The 23,865-nt window shown below is 42.9% G+C and overlaps 1 protein-coding gene across 4 annotated transcripts in view; it reads left to right on the forward strand.

Moving 5' to 3' along the window:
* Positions 1–23,865, forward strand: part of dgkza (diacylglycerol kinase, zeta a) — a 570,823-nt gene that overhangs the window by 396,566 nt on the left and 150,392 nt on the right. For all 4 annotated transcript variants that reach the window (XM_060838748.1, XM_060838746.1, XM_060838747.1 and 1 more), the window contains one exon: positions 16,597–16,772. In XM_060838748.1, the coding sequence (XP_060694731.1) occupies positions 16,597–16,772 (176 nt within the window). The remainder of the gene's footprint in view (positions 1–16,596; positions 16,773–23,865) is intronic.

Raw genomic sequence — 23,865 nt, forward strand, 5'->3', positions numbered from 1 at the left:
ATTATTTTGTTGTGGTTCTGTTCGCCGAGCTGGGAGTTTTTGTTGCAAACGTTTCGTCCCCTTTCTAGGTGACATCCTCAGTGCTTGGGAGCCTCCTGTGAAGCGCTTCTGTCATCTTTCCTCCGGCATTTATAGTGGTTTGAATCTGCTGCTTCCGGTTGTCAGTTCTTGCTGTCCGCTGCAGTGGCCGGTATATTGGGTCCAGGTCGATGTGTTTGTTGATAGAATCTGTGGATGAGTGCCATGCCTCTAGGAATTCCCTGGCTGTTCTCTGTTTGGCTTGCCCTATAATACTAGTGTTGTCCCAGTCGAATTCATGTTGCTTGTCATCTGTGTGTGTGGCTACTAAGGATAGCTGGTCGTGTCGTTTCGTGGCTAGTTGGTGTTCATGGATGAGGGTCGTTAGCTGTCTTCCTGTTTGTCCTATGTAGTGTTTTGTGCAGTCCTTGCATGGGATTTTGTACATTACATTGGTTTTGCTCATGCTGGGTATCGGGTCCTTCGTTCTGGTGAGTTGTTGTCTGAGAGTGGCTGTTGGTTTGTGTGCTGTTATGAGTCCTAGTGGTCACAGTAGTCTGGCTGTCAGTTCGGAAATGCCCCTGATGTATGGTAGTGTGGCTAGTCCTTTGGGTTGCGGCACGTCCTCGTTCCGTTGTCTTTCCCTTAGGCATCTGTTGATGAAATTGCACGGGTATCCGTTTTTGGTGAATACCTTGTATAGGTGTTCTTCTTCCTCTTTTTGCAGTTCTGGTGTGCTGCAGTGTGTTGTGGCCCTTTTGAATAGTGTCCTGATGCAACTTCGTTTGTGTGTGTTGGGGTGGTTGCTTTCATAGTTCAGGACTTGGTCTGTGTGTGTGGCTTTTCTGTATACCTTCGTGCTGAATCCTCTCTTGTGAATCGGATTCCTGTGAGTGTGGCGTTGGTGATCCAGTGTGTGTTCTCTAGTTCTGTGTTTTTAATGATTACAAAGGTGTCGTCCACATATCTGACCCAGAGTTTGGGTTGTATTTGCGGTATGATTGTTTGTTCTAACCTTTGCATTACTGCTTCTGCTATGAGTCCAGAGATCGGTGAGCCCATGGGTGTTCCGTTGATTTGTTCGTATATCTGGTTGTTGAATGTGAAGTGTGTTGTGAGGCATAGGTCCAGTAGTTTAAGTATGCCATCTTTGTTAATAGGTTCACCGTCCTGTTGTCTGTTCTGTATGTCCAGCAGGTTGGATATTGTTTCTCTGGGTAGGATTTTGTCGATAGAGGTGAACAGTGCCGTTACATCAAATGAGACCATGGTTTCTTCCTTGTCTATGTGTATATTTCTGATGATGTTCAACAACTATGAAAGCAACCACCCCAACACACACAAATGAAGTTGCATCAGGACACTATTCAAAAGGGCCACAACACACTGCAGCACACCAGAACTGCAAAAAGAGGAAGAAGAACACCTATACAAGGTATTCACCAAAAATGGATACCCGCGCAATTTCATCAACAGATGCCTAAGGGAAAGACAACGGAACGAGGACATGCCGCAACCCAAAGGACTAGCCATACTACCATACATCAGGAGCATTTCCGAACTGACAGCCAGACTGCTGCGACCACTAGGACTCATAACAGCACACAAACCAACAGCCACTCTCAGACAACAACTCACCAGAACGAAGGACCCGATACCCAGCATGAGCAAAACCAATGTAGTGTACAAAATCCCATGCAAGGACTGCACAAAACACTACATAGGACAAACAGGAAGACAGCTAACAACCCGCATCCATGAACACCAACTAGCCACGAAACGACACGACCAGCTATCCTTAGTAGCCACACACGCAGATGACAAGCAACATGAATTTGGCTGGGACAACACTACTATTATAGGGCAAGCCAAACAGAGAACAGCTAGGGAATTCCTAGAGGCATGGCACTCATCCACAGATTCTATCAACAAACACATCGACCTGGACCCAATATACCGGCCACTGCAGCGGACAGCAAGAACTGACAACCGGAAGCGGCAGAGACAAGCCACTATAAATGCCGGAGGAAAGATGACAGAAGCGCTTCACAGGAGGCTCCCAAGCACTGAGGATGTCACCTAGACAGGGGACGAAACATTTGCAACACAAACTCCCAGCTCGGCAAACAGAACCACAACAACGAGCACCCGAGCTACAAATCTTCTCCCAAACTTTGAATTTTATTATTTTAGTTATAGCATGAACGTTGGTAGGGACATTTCATTGTCTTTGTCTATGATAACATTTCTGTGCATTTGGGAGGGCATATTAGATCTCAACTTAACACCTCTTCCAAAAGATGACACCTTTGACAGTTTGGCACTCACTCAGTACAATGCTGTATTAAGGTGTCAGTATCTGAAGAGCACTTTCAGATTTATGGATTCAGGCATGAATGTTACTACTAACTTTCTGATATGGTGCTCTATGTCTATATGACAGCTTATGCTTCTAACCTCGTGCAAAGGCACATAAAGATAATTGTATGTATAAAACAAACATCATACTAGTTAAGTAGAAATGCTCCTGTTTTCTTGGGACAAGCAAGACTGTGCACAACTTTCGCAGTCCCTTTCACCCTGAACTGAATTTCTGACTCCATATTTTCTTCATTACAAAGACTACCTTTCTTCCCCCCTTCAGCTTGTCTGTGGCTATCCTACATCACCCTAACTACCACAGATACTCCAGTCCATGCCTTTGTCACCTTGTGATGTGATAGTTGTGTTCTGACTGGAAAGTTCAGTTCCTTTAAAGTTCTGAAGGCCTCCATTCTATTCTGTTAGGCGAATAGAGGTATATATAGAGCAGGGGAATGGGTCTGGGTGGGTTACTCTTCGGAGGGTCAGTGTGGACTTGTTGGGCCCAATGGTCTTTTTCCACACTGTAGGGAGTCTATTCTAACCTAATCTATTCCATGAAAGGTTCTGCTTGCTCATCATAAGAATCATAGAAATGTACAGTGCGGAAACAGACTCTTCGTCCAACCCGTCCATGCCGACCAGATATCCCAACCCACTCTAGTCCCAATTGCCAGCACTTGGACCATATCCCTCCAAACCCTTCCTATTCGTATACCCATCCAGATGCCTTTTAAATTTGTAATTGTACCAGCCTCCACCACTTCCTTTGGCAGCTTATTCCATACATGTATCATCCTCTGCGTGAAAAAGTTACCCCTTAGGTCCATTTTGTATCTTTCCCCTCTCACCCTAAACCTATCCCCTCTAGTTCTGGACTCCCCCATCCCAGGGAAAAGACTTTGTCTATTTACCCTATGTAGGCCCCTCATGATTTTATAAACCTCGATGAAGTCATCCCTCAGCCTCCGACACTCCAGGGAAAACAGCCCCAGCCTGTTCAGCCTCTTCCTATAGCTCAAATCCTCCAACTCTGGCAACATGCTTGTAAATCTTTTCTGAACCCTTTCAAGTTTCACAACATCCTTCTGATAGCAAGGAGACCAAAACTGCATGTAATATTCCAACAGTGGCCTCACCAATGTCCTGTACAGCCATAAAATGACCTCCCAACTCTTGTACTCAATACTGTGACCAATAAAGGAAAGCATACCAAACACTGCCTTCACTATCCTATCTATCTGTAATTCTACATTCAAGAAGCTAGGAACCTGCACCCCAAGATCTCTCTGTTCAGCAATGCTCCCTAGGACCTTACCATTAAGTGTATAAGTCCTTCTAAGATTTGCTTTTCCAAAATGCAGCACCACGTATTTACCTAAGTTAAACTCCATCTGCCACTCTTCAGCCCATTGGCCCATCTAATCAAGATCCCATTGTAATGCGAGGTAACCTCCTTCACTGTCCACTACACCTCCAATTTTGGTGTCATCTGCAAACTTAGTAACTGTACCTCCTGTGTTCATATCCAAATCATTTATGTAAATCACGAAAAGTAGTGGACCCAGCACCAATCCTTGTGGCACTCCACTAATCACAGGCCTCCAGTCTGTAAAACAATCCTCTACCACCACTCTGTCTTTTTATCTTCGAGCCAGTTCTGAATCCAAATGGCTAGTTCTCCCTGTATTCCATGAGATCTAACCTTGCTAACCAGTCTCCCATGGGGAATATTTTCGAATGCCTTACTGAAGTCCATATAGATCACATCTACTACTTTGCCCTCATCAATCCTCTTTGTTATTTCTTTAAAAAACTCAATCACGTTTGCGAGACATGATTTCCCACGCAATGGGAAAAGCCATGCTGACTATCCCTAATCAGTCCTTGCCTTTCTAAATCCTGTCCCTCAAGGTTCCCTTCAACAACTTGCCCACTGCCAACGTCAGGCTTACCAGTCTATGGTTCCCTGACCTGTCATTATCACCGTTTTTAAGTAATGCTACCACGTTAGCCAACCTCCAGTCTTCTGGCACCTCACCTGTGACTATTGATGATACAAATATCTCAGCAAGAGGCACAGCAATCACTTCCTTACTAGTTTAAATCCTCCCGAGCAACTCTAGCAAATCTCCCTGCCAATTCAGGTGCAATTCATCCTTCATGTATGGGTCACTTTTATCCCAGAAGAGTTTCCAATGATCCAAAAATGTGGATACATCAGCTCCTCAGCCACACATTCATCAGCTCTCTCCTCCTATTTCTACCCTCACTAACTCATAGCACCATGAGTAATCCAGGTATTACTCCCCTTGAGGACCTCTTTTTTTAAAATTCCTAACTTTCTATATTCTTCCTTCAGAGTCTCATCCTTTCCTTCCTATGTTGTTAGTTCCAATGTATACAATGATCTCTTTCTGGTCCCTCATCCCTGTGAGAACATATGCACCTATGTACCCACTCTGAGACATCCTTAGTCCTGACACCAAGGAGGTAACACACCATTCTGATTTTTCACTGCTGGCCGTAGAAGCGTTTGTCTATGCCTCTGACTAGAGAGTCCCCTAACACAATTGATCACTTAGAGCCCAACATAACTCTCATTACATTAGAGCTTATCTTGATACCAGAAACCTGGCTGTTCGTTCTACATTCCCCTGAAAACCCATCACCCATGACATTTTCCAAAGCATCATACTTGTTTGAAAATGGATAACCACAGAAGACTCCTATACTACCTGCCTCTGTCTCCTATCTTTCTTGGAGGTAACCCATCTACCTGACTGTATCTGCAGCTTTCCTCCCTTCCTATAAGTGCCGTGCATCACACCCCCAGCTCTTGTAAATTCCTCATTGCCTATGACTGTTGCTCCAACAGATCCATTTAATCTGACAGGATTCATAAGCAATGACGTTTATTGCAGATATAATCCTCAGTTAGACGTAAACACTCTCTAAATGCCCACATCCGACAAGAAGAGTATATCACTCTACTAAAGGCCACTTTGCTTCTTCCAATCTACAGACTTAGAAAATAGCACCGTTTTATTGCTCTACAAAACACTGCTCCAGGCTAACTTAATACTTATGGCTTATATTTTTAAACTTTAATCAAGAGACAGATCCCAATAAAAACATACAATCAACAAAGAACCCACTTTATTCACTGTTGTAGATTTACAGCAAGGCTACACTTAAAACTATCCACTTATCTGTTTCTGTGCTGTAACCTCTCCCAAACAGATTCCTCCAAGGTCAGCTGTGAATTTCACTGTTTGCACTTGACGGCGAACCATGTTTCTGATATTACCACCTGCTTTTCTTTGAACTTGCCGAACCTTGTTTTATTTTTAATCATTCATGGATGTGGGCATCGCCGGCTGGACCAGCATTTACTGCCCATCCCTAATTGCCCTTGACAAGGTGGTGGTGAACTGCCTTCTTGAAACTGTCGTCCATTTGGTGTTGGTACGTCCACAATGCCATTAGGGAGGGAATTCCAGGATATTGACCCAGCGACAGTGATGGAATGACGATACATTTGCAAGTCAGGATGGTGAAAAAGAATTCATTAAATATATCAGTGATAGTTTTCTTGAATAGTATGTAAAGAAACCGATGAGGGAGGAAGCTGTCCAGTTCTAGTCCTGTGTAATGAAACAAGAATAATTAATGATGTGATAGTTAGGGATCCTCTTGGAAGGAGCAATCACAGTACAGTTGAATGTGATAGAAAGTGCGAAGATGAAATCCAATACCAGGGTCCTGTGCTTAAACAAAGGAGATTACACTTGGATGAGTTGAGCTGGAAGCAAAGACTTCATGGCAGGACAGTTGCTGAACAGTGGAGGACTTTCAAAGCAATTTTTCAAGGACCTCAGCAAAAGTATATACTCGTGTAAAGGTAGGAAAAGGGCCAATCTGCCATAGATGTCTAAGGAAACAAGGGAGGTTATCAAACTGAATGAAAAAAGATGCAAAGTGTCTAAGGTTAGTGGGAAACCAGAAGATTGGGAAATCTTTAAAGGTTGACAGACAAAAAAAAAGCTATAAAGAAAACGAAGATGGATTATGAGAATAAGCAAGCTTAGACTATAAAGACAGATTGCAAAAGTTTCTAAAAGTGTATAAAATAAAGAAGAGTGGCTAAAGTAAGCATTGGTCCTTCAGAGGATGAGAAGAGGGATTTAGTAATGGGATTTGAGGAAATGGCCGAGGCACTGAACAGGTATTTTGTGTCAGTCTTTACAGTTGAGGACAGGAATGACATGTCAGTAATTGACAAAGAGACAAAGGTAGGTGAGGACCTGGAAGCAATCTTTATTATGAAAGAGGTGGTGTCAGGCAAGCTGATGGAGCTAAGGGTAGACAGGTCTCCTGGCCCTGATGAAATGCACCCCAGAATACTAAAAGAGATGGAAGGAGAATTGGCAAATGCACTTGTGGTAATTTTCCAAAATTCACTGGACTCTGGGACAGTCCCAGCAGATTAGAAAGCAGCAAATGTGACGTCACTGTTTACAAAGGGAGGTAGACAAAAGATAAGGAATTATAAACAGGCTCGCTTACCTTCTGTCGTGTGGAAAATGCTTGAGTCTATTATCAAGGAAGAAATAGCAAGTCATCTGGTTAGAAATTGTCCCGTTGGGCAGATGCAGCATGGATTCATGATGGACAAGTCATGCTCAACTCACCTACTGGAATTCTGTGAAGACATTATGAGCACGGTGAACAACAGGAACCCAGTAGATGTGGTGTATCTAGATTTCCAAAAGGCATTTGACAAGGTACTGCACAAAAGCCTGTGCATAACATAAGGACGCAAGGCATTATGGGTAATGTGTTAGCATGGATAGCGGATTGGTTAACCAACAGGAAGCAAAGAGTCGGATAAATGAGTGCTCTTCTGGTTGGCAATCGGAAACTAGTGGTGTGCCTCAGGGGTCAGTGTTCGGACAGCAATTATTTACAATTTACATCAATGATTTAGAGTTGGGGACCACTTGTAGTATGTCAACATTTGCAGATGACACTAAGACGAGTGAAAGAGCGAAGTGTGCAGTGGACTATGAAACTTTGCAAAGAGACATAGCTTAAGTGATTGGGCAAAGGCCTGGCAGATGGAGTGTACCATGTTCATAAATGTGAAGTCATCCTTTTCAGTAGGAACAACAGTAAAAAGGACTTTATTATTTGAATGGCAAAAAAATGGCAGCATGCTGTTGTGCAGAGGGACCTGGGTGTCCTTGTGCATGAATCACAGAAGGTTGGTCTACAGGTGCAACAGGTAATTAAGAAAGCAAATAGAAATTTGTCCTTCATTGCTAAAGGGATTAAGTTTAGAAACAGAGAGGTAATGTTGCAACTGTATAGAATGCTGGTGAGGCCACACCTGGAGTACTGCATGCAGCTTTGGTCTCCTTACTTGAGAAAGGATGTTACTGGCGCTGGAGGGGATGCAGAGGAGGTTCACTAGGTTGATTCCAGAGTTGAGGGGGTTGGCTTGTGAGGAGAGACTGAGTAGACTGGGATTATATTCATTGGATTTTAGAAGAATGAGGGGCAAATCTTAAATAAAATTATGAAGGCATAGATTGAATAGAAGTAGAGAGGATGTTTCCACTGGTAAGTGCAACTAGGAATAGAGGGCATAGCCTCAAAATGAGGGGGAGCAGATTTAGGACTGAATCGAGAAGGAACTTCTTCACCCAGAGGGCGTGAATCTGGAATTCCCTGCCCAGTGAAGTAGTTGAGCTTCCTCAGTAAATATTTTTAAAGCTAGGATAGAATTTTTTTTCAAACAGTCAAAGAATTAAGGGTTATGGTGTGAGGGTGGGTAAGTGAAGCTGAGGCCACAAAACGGTCAACCATGATCTTAATGAATGGTGGAGCAGGCTCAAAGGCCAATGGCCTACTCCTCCTAGTTCCTATGTTCTTAGATGAGTAGCTTGGAGGGGATCTTGCAGATGGTGCTATTTCCAGATATCAGCTGTCCTTTTTCTTCTAAGTACGGTGGACTAAAGATGTTGTTTCCAGTGTTATAACTAATATCATCCGTCTGGGGATATTCTTCTCATGGCTTCCCACCTTGTAGCCGCCTCACTTCCTCTGGCAGTTCATTCCACACAAGCATCACGTTCTGTGTGGAAAAAAATTGCCCTGAGGTCCCTTTCAAATCTTTCCTCTCTCACCTACACCTCTAGTTTTGGACTCGCCCACCCCAAAGAAAAGTCTTTGCCTATTTATCCGATCCATGATTTTATAGACCCCGTAAGGTCACCCCTCTGCCGCCAACATTCCAGAGAAAACAGCCCTAGCCTATTTCGACTCTCCCAATACTCAAACCCTCCAACTTTGATAACATCCTTGTAAATCTTTTCATGCAATTGAAGAATTTTTCACTTCCCCCAAGAAAAGGATTGTGGCCATGGTTACACACATGGGCCCTGGTAATGCCTGTCTTTCATTGAGGTTTCTGGAACATTCATTGTTCTAGTTCAACTTGAGTTTCCTCATACAACACACTTTTCCAGTATATTGATTACTGTATTGATGTCACTTCCTGTTTTCATTTGGCCTTGGAAAGATTAATTGAATTTGTTTCTGAATTGAATCTATCATCCATCTGTCACTTGCAACACTCTAGCTCTGGCCCTGCCTTTTACTTCCTTGACTTTGTGTCCATTCCCAGAGAGAGGCTGTCGCCTAATCATGGCAAAGCTAAAGACTCCCATGGCTACCTGATTTGGACTTCTCCTCCTTTACGCTTCCTGTAAGGACTACGTTCCATTCTCCTTGTTTCGTGATCTGTGTTGCATCGGTTCCGCTGATACCACCTTACACAGTGCTTCTCATTATGTCCTTCCTTTTCCAAGGATTTCCCCTCCCACTGTGGTGGGCAAGGCTCTCAACCATGTTTGATTTGTTTCAGCACCTTGGCCTTCACTCCTACCCCTTCCTCTCAGAACCATGATAGGGTTTCCTTTGTTCTCACTTTCCAACCAAACCAGCCACCATATTCAAAGTATCATCCTCCACCATTTTGACCATTTCCACGATGGCACCTCCAATATCACATCCCCCTCCAATTCACTACACACAGTGAAGCTTTCTCTGCGTTTGAGAGATCAAACCCAGATTGGGTGATCGCTTTGCGGAACATCTCCACTCACTTTGCAAGCGTGACCTGACTTTATGGTAGTTTGCTATTTTAATACACCATCGTGTTCTTGTCTTCGCATTCCTGTCCTAGGTTTGCTGCAGTACGCCAGTGAATTGGGAGTTACAGTAGGCAATTAAGCACCTCAAATCTGCTCTGTCATTTAATAAGGTCATGACTGGTCTAATTGTAACCTCAAATCCACATTCCTGCCCAGTCATGATGAGATTTCAACCCCTTTCCCAACCAGAATAAAACAGAGGTGCAGATGCTGGAAATCTGAAACAAAAGCAGAAATTGTTGGAGAAACTCAACAGGGCTGGTAGCATCTGTGGAGAGAAAACAGAGTTAGAGTTTCGACCCAGTGAGCTCTCTTCAGAGCAGACCTACCTTTGCCTTAAAAAAAAACTTTGAAGACTCTACTTCCATCATCTTTTCAGGAAGAGATTTCCCAAACTCACGGCCATGTGAGAGGGAAAAAGTAATTCATCTGATCTCTGTTTTCACATTTTTAAAGAGTGATCCCCCAGTTCTGGATTTTCCCATAACAGAAAACATGCTCTCACATCTACACTGTCAAAACCCTTAAAGATTTTTACATGTTTCAATCTATTATCCTTCCTAATTACATGCTGGATCTTTTACAGTTCATGTGTTAGGACATCCAGGTCATTCTGCAGGTCAGAACTCTGCAATCTCTCATCATTTAAATAACATACTCAACACAAGCTGGAGTAACAGTGCCTCATTTCTTGTTTAGATACTTTACAACCTTCTAGATTCAACACTAAGTTAAACGACCTCAGATCATGACATTTGTTAAGCATATGGATGAAAATGGAATAGTGTAGGAGAGATGGGCTTCAGACTGGTTCCACAGGTTGGCACAACATCGAGGGCTGAAGGGCCTTTACTGCGCTGTAATGTTATATGTTGGCTTCCATTTTATTTGCGAGCTGAAAATGTGTTGCTGGAAAAGCGCAGCAGGTCAGGCAGCATCCAAGGAGCAGGAGAATCGACGTTTCGGGCATGAGCCCTTCTTCAGAAGGAAGGGCTCATGCCCGAAACATCGATTCTCCTGCTCCATGGATGCTGCCTGACCTGCTGTGCTTTTCCAGCAACACATTTTCAGCTCTGATCTCCAGCATCTGCAGTCCTCACTTTCTCCTTCTATTTTATTTCCTCCAAACTCACCATGAATCCAAAGTGTCTGATTTTATTGGTTTGGCTTTCGTTCCTAACCTATATTCTGTCATTAACTCCTCTTATTAACACTTCTATTATGAGCCTATCCCTCCTCTTTACAGCTATTACCAACCCCATTATCTATTGTTCTATACCTGTGACCTCTAATCTTTCCCTGATCTGCCCATCTGTTCCATTTATTCCTTCCCACTTTTTTTCCCTACAGAATAAAAACCATTACATTTCCAAGTCGGTGTCCAGTTTTGAAGAGAGAGTTTCTCTCTCCACAGATACTGCCAGACTGGCTGAGTTTTTTCAACAATTCTGTTTTCATTTCAACATCCTGTAGCATTTTCTTGGTCTGTAATGAAAGTACCATGAGGCAATGATTAATACATTATAGGCTTCATTTTTTATTCCAGAGTCTTTAAAGGCACTGTTGTATTTCAGATGTGTTTGTCACATCTAAAGTTCTTACAAATAGTCGTCAGTTTATAACATAGTTAGAACAGGTGGAATAGTTGATGATAAGACAGTGATGTTCCTACTGTGTCAATATTGTAGTTTAGTTCATTGTAGAGCTGATTTGTTGTTTTGTGCTGATCCTGAGTGGGACACATTAAGGTTAGCAAGGGTAAATGGAGCAGTGTCTGGGGAAATAAGCCATTCAGGTGGTATATTCTCCTTCAGGCTGGATTTAGCCAGCTGGTGTCTTTTTTTGTTTTCAAGTTTTGATTTCAGAGATTAACATTCTGAAGTTATGTCTCCCTCAAGCACTATTGCTTCAAGCAGTTTCTGTGCAGGTTCCTGGTTTTGTCAATCTTTTGAGTTTGTTTTTGAAAAGCTGTGTTTGTCCTAACCAGTGAAACTTCAGCAAATCTTCCTTTCCCACTAATTTATTTGTGAAGCACTTTCCTCTAATGACTGGAAGTGCACTGCTTGAAAAGCGACAATAACTTTCAGTCAGGAATTGGCTGTGTAATGACAGAATTTGCCAGGCTATGGGGAAAATGAGGTAAATGAATAAGTCTGTCAAAAGGGTTGTACCTTTCTATGAAGTCTGTGCAGAGCACTAAAAATGTTCTGATCCCCTTTTACACACCAGATGCTCTGACCCCTTAATATTTATACAGCTCTTAAGTGCTGTCTCTGGAAATTATATCTTCAGACAGAAACAATAGCGACTAATCTTATTATCGATCGAATCCTCAGTGGAGGACTTTTGTCGGTGATATTGGGTTCAATAGTGTATATGTGAAAATCTTCACGATTGATAGAAGCTACAGTTTGGAAACTTTCTGTCATTTATTCTGATCGCTCAATTGTTTTTCAGGCTTCTCCTTTTGAAAGCATTTCTGCATTTTATGGTCTTCTACAACCTGTGATTCTAACCCCATACCTAAACCACAAGCAGAATTCCACTTTGTTTCAATTTTTCCGAATTTGCTTCCAAAACTGTACCAACACTTCAAAGAATTTCACTGGATCATAAAAGTTTTGTATGATAATCAAGCGATAAAGCAGTGTTTTTTTTTCCCCTCGATCTACTCCAGTCCTTGTTAGTAACAGGAACAACAAATGTTGTTTTCAGTATTTTTGCAAAACAATATTTCTTGAGGTGTTGCATAGGATTGTACCTCAGGCCAAATATTGACACTGAGTCAAAGATGGAGACCTTACTTTTGTATGGTGTGGCTAAATAAAACTTTAAGGTGACCACTGCTGGCACCATCTTGTATATTGAGATTCTAGCGCTGTCAGCATCTTGTATCTGTTGGTTTCTGCTTAAATCATCTGGGAAGTCTTTTGTAGTCACACCGCCGTTAATCCTTCCTGCTAGTAGTATAGGTTGTTCTGTTGTAACGCGTGTTTTATCAACGTAAATCCGTTCGAACACAAATGACAAATTTGGGATGCTGTTCCTACAGAGCAAACCTTTAAAACGTGTGTTGGCTGTATTGCAATTATAGCACTAACACTTTAAGCTCTGTTCCTAAAGTGCAATTTTTCTGTAATGCAGAGTTGTACAAGAACGCAACCGTTGTGTTATAGTAGAACTAACTGTAGTCTAGGATGGTGGGGAAGGATGACTTAGACAGAAGTTGGGCTTGATCTTGATTAACAATCCAATTCCTCTACACCTCCATCCACCATGACCAGGGCCTCCAAGTCCTCCATTTTTCCTCTCCAGACGTCCCCAACAGTACCCTTCCACCGATACTCTCATTCGTTTGGCTGAACTGGTCCTCACCCTTAACAATTTCTCCTTTGAATCCTCCCACTTCCTCCACACCAAAGGGGTAGCCATGGGCACATGTATGGGCCCCAGCTATGCCTGTCTCTTTGTTGGCTACGTAGAACAGTTGAGCTTCCGTAATTACACCGGCACCACTCCCCACCTCTTCCTCCGCTACATTGATGACTGCATTGGCACCACCTCGTGCTCCCGTGAGGAGGTTGAGCAATTCATCAACTTCACCAACACATTCCACCCTGACCTTAAATTTACCTGGACCATCTCTGACACCTCCCTCCCCTTCCTGGACCTCTCCATCTCCATTAATGACGACCGACTTGACACTGACATTTTTTACAAACCCACCGACTCCCACAGCTACCTGGATTACACCTCTTCTCACCCTATCTCTTGCAAAAATGCCATCCCGTATTCCCAATTCCTCCACCTCCGCCATATCTGCTCCCAGGAGGACCAATTCCACCATAGAACACACCAGATGGCCGCCTTCTTTAGAGACCGCAATTTCCCTTCCCACGTGGTTAAAGATGCCCTCCAACGCATCTCGTCCACATCTCGCACCTCTGTCCTCAGACCACACCCCTCCAACCGTAACAAGGACAGAATGCCCCTGGTGCTCACCTTCCACCCTATCAACCTTCGCATAAACCAAATCATCCGCCGACATTTCCGCCAACTCCAAAAAGACCCCACCACCAGGGATATATTTCCCTCCCCACCCCTTTCCGCCTTCCGCAAAGACCGTTCCCTCCGTGATTACCTGGTCAGGTCCATGCCCCCCTACAACCCACCCTCCCATCCTGGCACTTTCCCCTGCCACCGCAGGAACTGTAAAACCTGTGCCCACACCACCTCCCTCACCTCTATCCAAGGCCCTAAAGGAGCCTTCCACATCCATCAAAGTTTTACCTGCACATCCACTAATATCATTTATTGTATCCGTTGCTCCCGATGCGGTCTCCTCTACATTTGGGAGTCTGAGCACCTCCAAGCAGAGCGCTTTAGGGAACATCTCCGGGACACCCGCACCAATCAACCACACTGCCAGTGGCCCAACATTTCAACTCCCCATCCCACTCTGCCAAAGACATAGAGGTTCTGGGCCTCCTTCACCGCCGCTCCCTCACCACCAGACGCCTGGAGGAAGAACGCCTCATTTTCCGCCTCGGAACACTTCCACCCCAGGGGATCAATGTGGACTTCAACAGTTTCCTCATTTCCCCTTGCCCCACCTCATCCTAGTTTCAAACTTCCAGTTCAGCACTGTCCCCATGACATGTCCGGACTTGTCCGACCTGCCTAGCTCCTTTTCCACCTATCCACTCCACCTTCTCCTCCCTGACCTATCACCTTCATCCCTTCCCCCACTCACCCATTGTACTCTATGCTACTCTCTCCCAACCCCCACCCTCCTCTAGCTTATCTCTCCATGCTTCCAGCTCACTGCCTTTATTCCTGATGAAGGGCTTTTGCCCGAAATGTCGATTTTGCTGCTCGTTGGATGCTGCCTGAACTGCTGTGCTCTTCCAGCACCACTGATCCAGAAAGCGGCTATGACACACTACTTAATATCGAGTTACATTGCATCTGAGATACATGTGAGATATCAGCTTCAATTTGAGAGTAACTTCACATTTCTACAGCTGAAATATTCTCACACAGCTTGAGTAAGGCAGAACTGGTACAGCGTTGAAGACCCACCAATGAAACACTGTTCAACTTCTCTCTTGAACAATCAGCTTGTTCGGTGATGTTATGACACACCTCTGGAACAGATGGTATTTGGACCTGGGTCTTGTGACTCAAACGTACCACTGTACCATAAGAACACCATGATGTTACTTGGCTATTTCAAATACCAATCATCTTACACAATAATTAAGAGGTGGCAATAACTAATTTAAAGGGTAGATTTCAAGTGCATCTTAAAGGATAAGCAAGAGTTAGTGAGGTTTAATTCATTTCATACTGACAGCCAATTAATGAAGGAAGAAACCAGAACCAATCTTTATTTGGAATAATTTTATTCACAGAGTGAAACATCGCGAGTATATGCACCCTAATTCAGTGTCTCTCTCTCTGTGTGCTCAAGTAGTCATCCAATCAATGCCTTCCACCTATATACGGAGGAACTTCGATTATCTGTAGGACATGGGCGAGGAGTATTTCATTTGATTAATTGAATACCGGATAATATAGTTAGCCACGCATTGGGACTTTGCGATCTTGTTCAGATAATCCAAAACTTGGTTAATCGAAGCCGGATAATCGAGGTTCCTCTGTATACTTCACCACAGTTAGCTCAATTCATTGGACAGCTGATTTGTGATGCAAAGTGACCGAACAGCATGGGTTCAGTTCCTATTCTAGCAGAAGTTAACATGAAGGACACTCCTTCTCAACCTTGCCTCTCGCCTAAGGTGTGGTGATCTTCAAGTTAAACGACTAGCAGTTATCTCTTTGTAATTAGAGAGCAGCCTATGGTCCCCTGGGACTAGGGCAACTTTACATAGCTTCAGTTAATATAATTAGTATTAAGGAGGGAATTCCACTTAATCTCCATATCTGAAGTGCACAATTACAGTAAATTGAACACTTGCAATTATGCCAATGGTGCCAAAACACACGATGAGCCCTGTTCAGATGTTTCCAGTAAATAATTTTGTAAACTACTAGCTGATGTAAAGTGACTTGTCATAATAATCCAGATTTGTTAAATTTATGGCCCTGTGTTTGACAGTCTAGTCATCAAGCACATGAGAAGCAGGTGTCAAGTGTGCATGTCTTTTTCACGGTGGAGTTCATTTCCCTATCTTTTGAAAGTGCGCCTGACCCTCAGCTGTGTTCTAGATCTGGGGAGTGAAGCGAAGAATTTGAGACACTGGGGATTAGAGGAGTATTGAAAGGCACAAATACTATGGATATACTGGTTTAGACCCCCTTCAGAATGCTATGAACTCTGTGAGCAAGCCAACCATTTATCATCCTAATTGTGTTGAGGGTTGTGAAGCAATGTAAACCTTAGGGAGACTTAAAGAACAAAAAAAAAGGGGAAAGTAGCAGGAACGAACCCAGGCAAGCAGATAGGCTATGACACAAAGTGCACTGTAAATCATGCCTGGAGCCAGCAGTCTGGACAACGAAACGATAAGTGGTGGCAGTTCCTGGAAGGTGGAACAACGATGCAATTAAAAAATAAAGGTCAATTGGAATGGAGTTGTTCAAATATTATACAGGATCATCGGTTTATTAATGGAATTGAAAATAAATATATAGTACAAATAATATAAATCTTTATGAAGCACCAGTTCAGCTTAATCGGTTTAAATTCTGGGAAACTTATTTTGGAAGAGATGCCAAGGCTTTGCAAATCCTACAGAAGAGATTTACTAAAATGACCTCCCTCTGTGATCTATCATCCTATTATTCTATGGATGGAATTCATATTCTCTAGATTATAACAATCATCTCTGTTTAAGAGTACATAATTTGCTGTTACGCAGTTTGGAATGTCCTCGGTTTGAGAAAAGTGAAATGTGAATGCGAATGTTTATTTCCTTTTCTTCTAGGCGCAGTTGTGAGGTTGAAAGGCTAACTTCTTTGCACTCCCTTTCAGGAACACTTGCATTACGTGACTGACATTTCCCAAGATGAGCTCTTCATCCTTGATCCAGAGCTTGTAATCACTGAGACAGTGGGCACCTCCCCAGGAATGCCTGATTTAGTTGGCTCACCTGACTCCTTCACCTTTCCATCGTGCTCCTCTTCACCACCGTTATCACCTGTTCCAAGGTAATGGCAGTTGAACATCATCTTACTTGAAGATAATATTTATTAATGTTCACCCAGGGACGCTGTGTCGACTTGTACACTGTATATAACGTTTGCACATCTGAATCTGAACATTGCCCCCTTAGAAAATGAGGCTGAGGCAACAAAATGGGTACCCAGGAAATGGTGGAAGAGTTGAATAAATACTTTGCATCTGTCTTCAAAATAGAGGACCCTAATAGCAATCCAAAATATTACATAATGAAGGGGCTGGAGAGAGCAGGAAATTAATAGAATAACTATCACCACAGAAATGTACTAGAAAACCAGATGGGGCTAAAGATCAATAAGTCCCCTGGATCTTATGGGATGCATCCAAGGATTTTAAATGAGGTGGTTGCAGAGATAGTGTATATACTAGACATGATCTTCCAAAGATCCTTAGATCCTTATAGATTCATGAGGATTGGAAAGCTGTCAGTGTAATGCTTTTTTCAAAAAGGGAGGTAGACAAAACATAGGTAACTACAGACCAGTTAGCTTTACATCTGTCACTGGGAAAATATTAGAGAATCTAATATAAAGAATATAATATCAGAGAGGTTAGAACTGCATAATCAGACAAAGCCAGCTTGGCTGTAAAGGAGCAATCATGCCTAACAAGTTTATTACAGTTTTTGAGGAGGTAACAAACAAGATAGATAACAGGGAGGCAGTAGATATTTAGGTTTCAAATGGGAATTTGATAAGTTACCAGACATATAGTGACTCAATAGGTTAAGACCAATGGTGTTGGGGTAGTATATTAGCATGGATAGAGGCTTAGCTGACCAATACAAGACAGAGTTTAGATAAAAGCATGCATTTTCAGGAAGGCAACCTGTAACCTTTTGAATGCCACCATGCAGGGGCCACCAATATTTACAATGTATGTTAATGATGTGAATGCACTATCGGCAAGTTTGCAGGTGATACAAACTAGGCAGCAAGGCAAGTAGTGAGGTGGACACAAGATGTTTACAGTGGGATGTAGACAGGTTATGTGAATGGGCAAAAAAACTTGGCAAATGTAGTATAATGTGGGAAAATGTGAAATAAAGCATTTTGGCAGCTCTTTTAGAAGAGCTGAACACTTTTTATTTAAATCAGGAATAACTGTAGGAAGCTGCAGCACGGAGGAATTTGAGGAGCCTCATGCATGATAGTATTCAAGTTCACCAGGCAATAGGGAAAGCAGATGGCCATTATTTCAAAGAATGAAGAATAAAGACAGAAGTCTTTCTAAAATTTTATGAAGCACTAGTCAGATCACAGTTGGATTCCTTGATCCATCTTCTAATTTTTTCTGCTGGTATGTGTGAATAGTAACCTAAAATGGACATAATATCCAATGCAATTTCCAATACACTGCATCCCTTCCCTTCTTGGTAAATGAAAAATTTATTGTGTTTCAGTGGTTTATTTCCAAAAGTGTAAACAATAAACCTGAACATAATGTGAACACTTGATTTCACCAGTAACAGTTATATATGCTATCTTTTGTTTGAATTTAGTAACGCACTCAATTATCTAAAATTACATGGAAGATTTGTTCATCAACCGAAAGTCGTTCCCAGTACTTCCTCTCACAAGTAGGGCATTTATCACCTTTATCAGAGACGTCATTGATGGAATCAGTTTCCAAGTTTGTGGCTGGTGTTTTCAGTTGCTTTAGTAGTGTAGCTGTAAATTTGATGTTTTGCTATGCATGTGCTTTGATTCAGCTGCATGTGATCGTTAGCTGTGCAGGGTAGCCCAGGAAGATGTGCTTGCATTGGAAGGATGAAGATAACTGAAGACTTTCTGGTAATCTACTAAAGAGTCACTGTAATGGTGAGAAATGTTTTACAGTCCAAGTAGACCAAATTTTACGGTCAGCTGCCAGCTCTTTACAATACTTTTTTCAAAGTCGACATAAATATCTCGTCTTCTCTATTAGCACAAAGCCAAAAGATGTGGGGGTTTTTTTGACGAATGAAACAGAAAAAATTATGCAAATTTTCTAAGCTGTTGAATGGACGTTCATTGTTTGGAGACCCTCAGGCAGTGAGAAGTGACAAAGTGAAAATCTGATCAAGGTTTGGAATTACAGTTTTCTTTGAGATGGTAAATGGACAATCTGCTGTACATATCAGCTAAAACAAGCAGTGTTTGACAGCAGACAAATCATCTGCAAAATCAGCATCAACTTCATTCCATGATCCTGAAGGTAATTTAGACATCTCGAGAAGATCATTACAATTTGACTTTGCAGTTGCTTAAAATAGCAAACACTGAATTTCTTTGCTCTTTTGTGCAGTCAGTTCCTGGAAACACATCTTTTTCCCTGAGGTGCTGTTTGGTTTTGACAATCTTCTGGTGACCTCCATGTAATAATGATTGTGGAAGGCAGTGACGTTGTTGCACACGATGAGATGTGGTTGTAGTGGTGAGCTTATTTTGCACATTGAAGACAAAGAGCAAAAAACAGTACAATACAGGAATAGGCCCTTTGGCCCACCAATACTGTGCCAACACTTGCTTTTCTGAACTAAAACCTTTTGCCTCTAAGCAGTCCATATCCCTCTTTTCCTTGCCTGTTCATATTTCTGTCAAGATACCTAATAGGGGTGGCTAAGATGGAGAATGGGAAAAATTTCTGGCTGTAAGAGCTGCTCCTTTTTTTTTAGGTATTTTAGGTGTTGGAGGTGATTTCCTCGAATTCCAGGAGCAGCGATTACTGTTTTATATGTTGTTGCATTGTTTTGGAACTTTGGAAATAAAAAGTCAAAACAACAGCTGTTTTAAAAGGGAGAAGAGCAGACAAAGGAAGCACATGGTGAGGACAGTGCAGGGGAGAGAGAGAGAGAGAGAAAACCTGCACAGTTGCTGCCTTTGCTGTTTGAATTCGTGTATCACTGAACATCAGAGTGCTTCTGGGAAAATTAACAAACAGTGAAATTCACAACTAATCTTGGAGGAACTGTTGGGTGAAATTCACAGCACAGAATCAGCTAAGTTAATTGTTGTTTTAAGTCTGTCCAAGAGAGAGGCTGCAGTAGTGAGTATAGTGGATTCTTTCTTGATTAGTGTTTTTGGAGATAAGTCTCTTGATTAAACTTAAAATATAAGCCACAGATATTACTTTAACCTGGGGCAGTGTTTGTAGAGGAATAGGACGGTGTTATTTTCTGGGTCTGTAGATGTGAAGGAGCAAAAATGGCCTTTGCAGTGATATGTACTTCTTGTCAGATGTGGGAGTTTAAAGAGAGTTTAAGGGTTATTGCGGATTATATCTGCCATAAATGCGGTTGGATGCGAATCTTATCGGATCGAGTGGATTGGTTGGAGAGACAGACAGAAGTGATGAGGAATTTGCAACAACAACAGTATGTGATGGATGGCAGATATATGAAGGGGGGAAAGTCTCAGATACAGTCACATAGATGGGTTAACTCCAGAAAAGGTAAGAGAGGTAGGCAGCGAGTGCAGGAGTCTTTTGTGGATATGCCCATTTCAAACTGTTTTGGAAAATGTAGGGGGTGGTGGATTCTCAGGGGAACGTAGCACGAACAACCAAGTTTCTTGTATTGAGACTGGCTGTAATGCAACGAGGGGTATGTCGGCTTCCAAGAGATCAATTGTGTTAGAGGATTCTGTAGTCAGAGGTACAGACAGATGTTTCTGTGGCCAGCAGAGAAAAAGCAGAATGGGGTGTTGTTTCCCTGGTGCCAGGATCAGGAATGTCTCAGGGTGCAGAATGTTCTCACGGGGGAGAGGAGCCAGCAGGAGGTCATTGTCCACATTGGAACCAACGACATTGGAAGGGAAAAGGTTGAGACTCCGAAGGGAAATTACAGAGAGTTAGGCAGAAACTTAAAGAGGAGGTCCTCAAAGGGTAGTAATAGCTGGATTACTCCCAGCGCTATGAGCTGGTGAGGGCAGGAATAAGAGGATAGAGCAGATGAATGCATGGCTGAGGAGCTGGTGTATGGGAGAAGGATTCGCATTTTTGGATCATTGGAATCTCTTTTGGGGTAGAATTAACCTGTACAAGAAGGACGGATTACACCTAAATTGGAAGGGGACTAATATACTGGCAGGGAAATTTGCTAGAACTGCTTGGGAGGATTTAAGCTAGTCAGGTGGGGGGAGGGGGGGGACCCAGGGAGACATGAGGAAAGTGATCGATCTGAGTCGGGTACAGCTGAGAACAGAATGAGTCAAACAGTCAGGGCAGGCAGGGACAAGGTAGGGCTAATAAATTGAACTGCATTTATTTCAATGCAAGGGGCCTAACAGGGAAGGCAGATGAACTCAGGGCATGGTTAGAAACATGGGACTGAGATATCATAGCAATTACGGAAACATAGCTCACGGATGGGCAGGACTGGCAGCTTAATGTTTCAGGACACAAATGCTACAGGAAGGAGAGAAAGGGAGGCAAGAGAGGAGGGGGAGTGGCATTTTTGATCAGGGATAGCATTACAGCTGTGCTGAGGGAGGATATTCCCGGAAATACATCCAGGGAAGTTATTTGGGTGGAACTGAGAAATAAGAAAAGGATGATCACCTGATTGGGATTTTATTACAGACTTCCCAATAGTCAGAGGGAAATTGAGAAACAAACTTGTAAGGAAACCTCAGCTATCTGTAAGAATAATAGGGTGGTTATGGTAGGGGATTTTAACTTTCCAAACATCGACCGGGACTGCCATAGTGTTAAAGGTTTAGATGGAGAGGAATTTCTTAAATGTGTACAAGACAACTTTCTGATTCAGTTTGTGGATGTACCTACTAGAGAAGGTGCAAAACTTGACCTGCTCTTGGGAAATAAGGCAGGGAGGTGACTGAGGTGTCAGTGGGGGAGCACTTTGGGGTCAGCAAGCATAATTCTATTCGTTTTAAAATAGTGATGGAAAAGGGTAGACCAGATCTAAAAGTTGAAGTTCTCAATTGAGAAAGGCCAATTTTGACGGTATTGGGCAAGAACTTTCGAAAGCTGATTGGAGGCAGATGTTTGCAGGTAAAGGGACGGCTAGAAAATGGGAAGCCTTCAAAAATGAGATAACAAGAATCCAGAGAAAGTATATTCCTGTCAGGGTGAAAGGGAAGGCTGGTAGGTATAGGGAATGCTGGATGACTAAAGAAATTGAGGGTTTGGTTAAGAAAAAGAAAGAAGCATATGTCAGGTATAGACAGGATAGATCGAGTGAATCCTTACAAGAGTATAAAGAAAGTAGGAGTATACTTAAGAGGGAAATCAGGAGGGCAAAACGGGGATATGAGATAGCGTTAGCAAGTATAATTCAGGAGAATCCAAAGGGTTTTTACAAATATATTAAGGACAAAAGGGTAACTAGGGAGAGAATAGGGCCCCTCAAAGATCAGCAAGGCGGCCTTTGTGTGGAGCCACAGAAAATGGGGGAGATACTAAATGAATATTTTGCATCAGTATTTACTGTGGAAAAGGATATGGAAGATATAGACTGTAGGGAAATAGATGGTGACATCTTACAAAATGTCCAGATTACAGAGGAGGATGTGCTGATGTCTTGAAATGGTTAAAAGTGGATAAATCTCCAGGACCTGATCAGGTGTACCTGAGAACACGGGAAGCTAGAGAAATGATTGCTGAGTCTCTTGCTGAGATATTTGTATCATCGATAGTCACAGGTGAGGTGCCGGAAGACTGGAGGTTGGCAAACGTGGTGCCACTGTTTAAGAAGGGCGGTAAAGACAAGCCTGGGAACTATAGACTGGTGAACCTGACCTTGGTGGTAGGCAAGTTGTTGGAGGGAATCCTGAGGAACAGGATGTACATGTATTTGGAAAGGCAAGGACTGATTTGGGATAGTCAACATTGCTATGTGCGTGGGAAATCATGTCTCACAAACTTGATTGAGTTTTTTGTAGAAGTAACAAAGAAGATTGATGAGGGCAGAGCAATAGATGTGCTCTATGTGGACTTCAGTGTGGCGTTCGACAAGATTCCCCAGGGGAGACTGGTCAGTAAGGTTATATCTCATGGAATACAGGGAGGACTAGCTACTTGAATACAGGACTGGCTCAAAGGTAAAAGACAGAGGGTGGTGGTGGTGGAGGGTTGTTTTTCAGACTGGAGGCCTGTGACCAGTGGAGTGCCACAAGGATCAGTACTGGGCCCTCTACTTTTTGTAATTTACATAAATGATTTGGATGTGAGCACAAGAGGTACAATTAGTCAGTTTGCTAATGACACCAAAATTGGAGGTGTAGTGGACAGCGAAGAGGGTTACCTCAGATTACAACAGGATCTGGATCAGATGGGTCAATGGACGGACAAGTGGCAGATGGAGTTTAATTCACATAAATGCGAGGTGCTGCATTTTGGGAAAGCAAAACTTAACAGGATTTATACACTTAATGGTAAGGTCCTAGGGAGTGTTGCTGAACAAAGAGACCTTGGAGTGCAGGTTCACAGCTCCTTGAAAGTGGAGTCGCAGATAGAAGGTAGGATAGGATAGTGAAGGCAGTGTTTGGTATGCTTTCTTTTATTGGTCAGAGTATTGAGTACAGGAGTTGGGAGGTCATGTTGCAGCTGTACAGGACATTGGTTCGGAATATTGCGTGCAATTCTGGTCTCCTTCCTGCCAGAAAGATGTTATGAAACTTGAAAGGGTTCAGAAAAGATTTACAAGGATGTTGCCAGGGTTGGAGGATCTGAGCTGCAGGGAGAGGCTGAACAGGCTGGGGCTGTTTTCCCTGGACCGTTGGAGGCTGAGGGGTGACCTTATAGAGATTTACATAATTATGAGGGCTACAGATAGGATAAATAGGCCAAGTCTTTTCCCTGGGGTGGGGGAGTCCAGAACTAGAGGACATAGGTTTCGGGTGAGATGGGAAAGATATAGAAGAGACCTAAGGGGCAACTTTTTCTTGCAGAGGGTGGTACGTGTATGGAATGAGCTGTCAGAGGAAGTGGTGGAGGCTGGTACAATTGCAACATTTAAGAGGCATCTGGATGTGTATATGAATAGGAAGGGTTTGGAGGGATATGGGCCGGGTGCTGGCAGGTGGGACTAGATTGGGTTGGGATATCTGGTCGGCATGGACA

This window comes from Hemiscyllium ocellatum, chromosome 18, assembly GCF_020745735.1.
Source record: "Hemiscyllium ocellatum isolate sHemOce1 chromosome 18, sHemOce1.pat.X.cur, whole genome shotgun sequence".
Classification (NCBI taxonomy): domain Eukaryota; kingdom Metazoa; phylum Chordata; class Chondrichthyes; order Orectolobiformes; family Hemiscylliidae; genus Hemiscyllium; species Hemiscyllium ocellatum.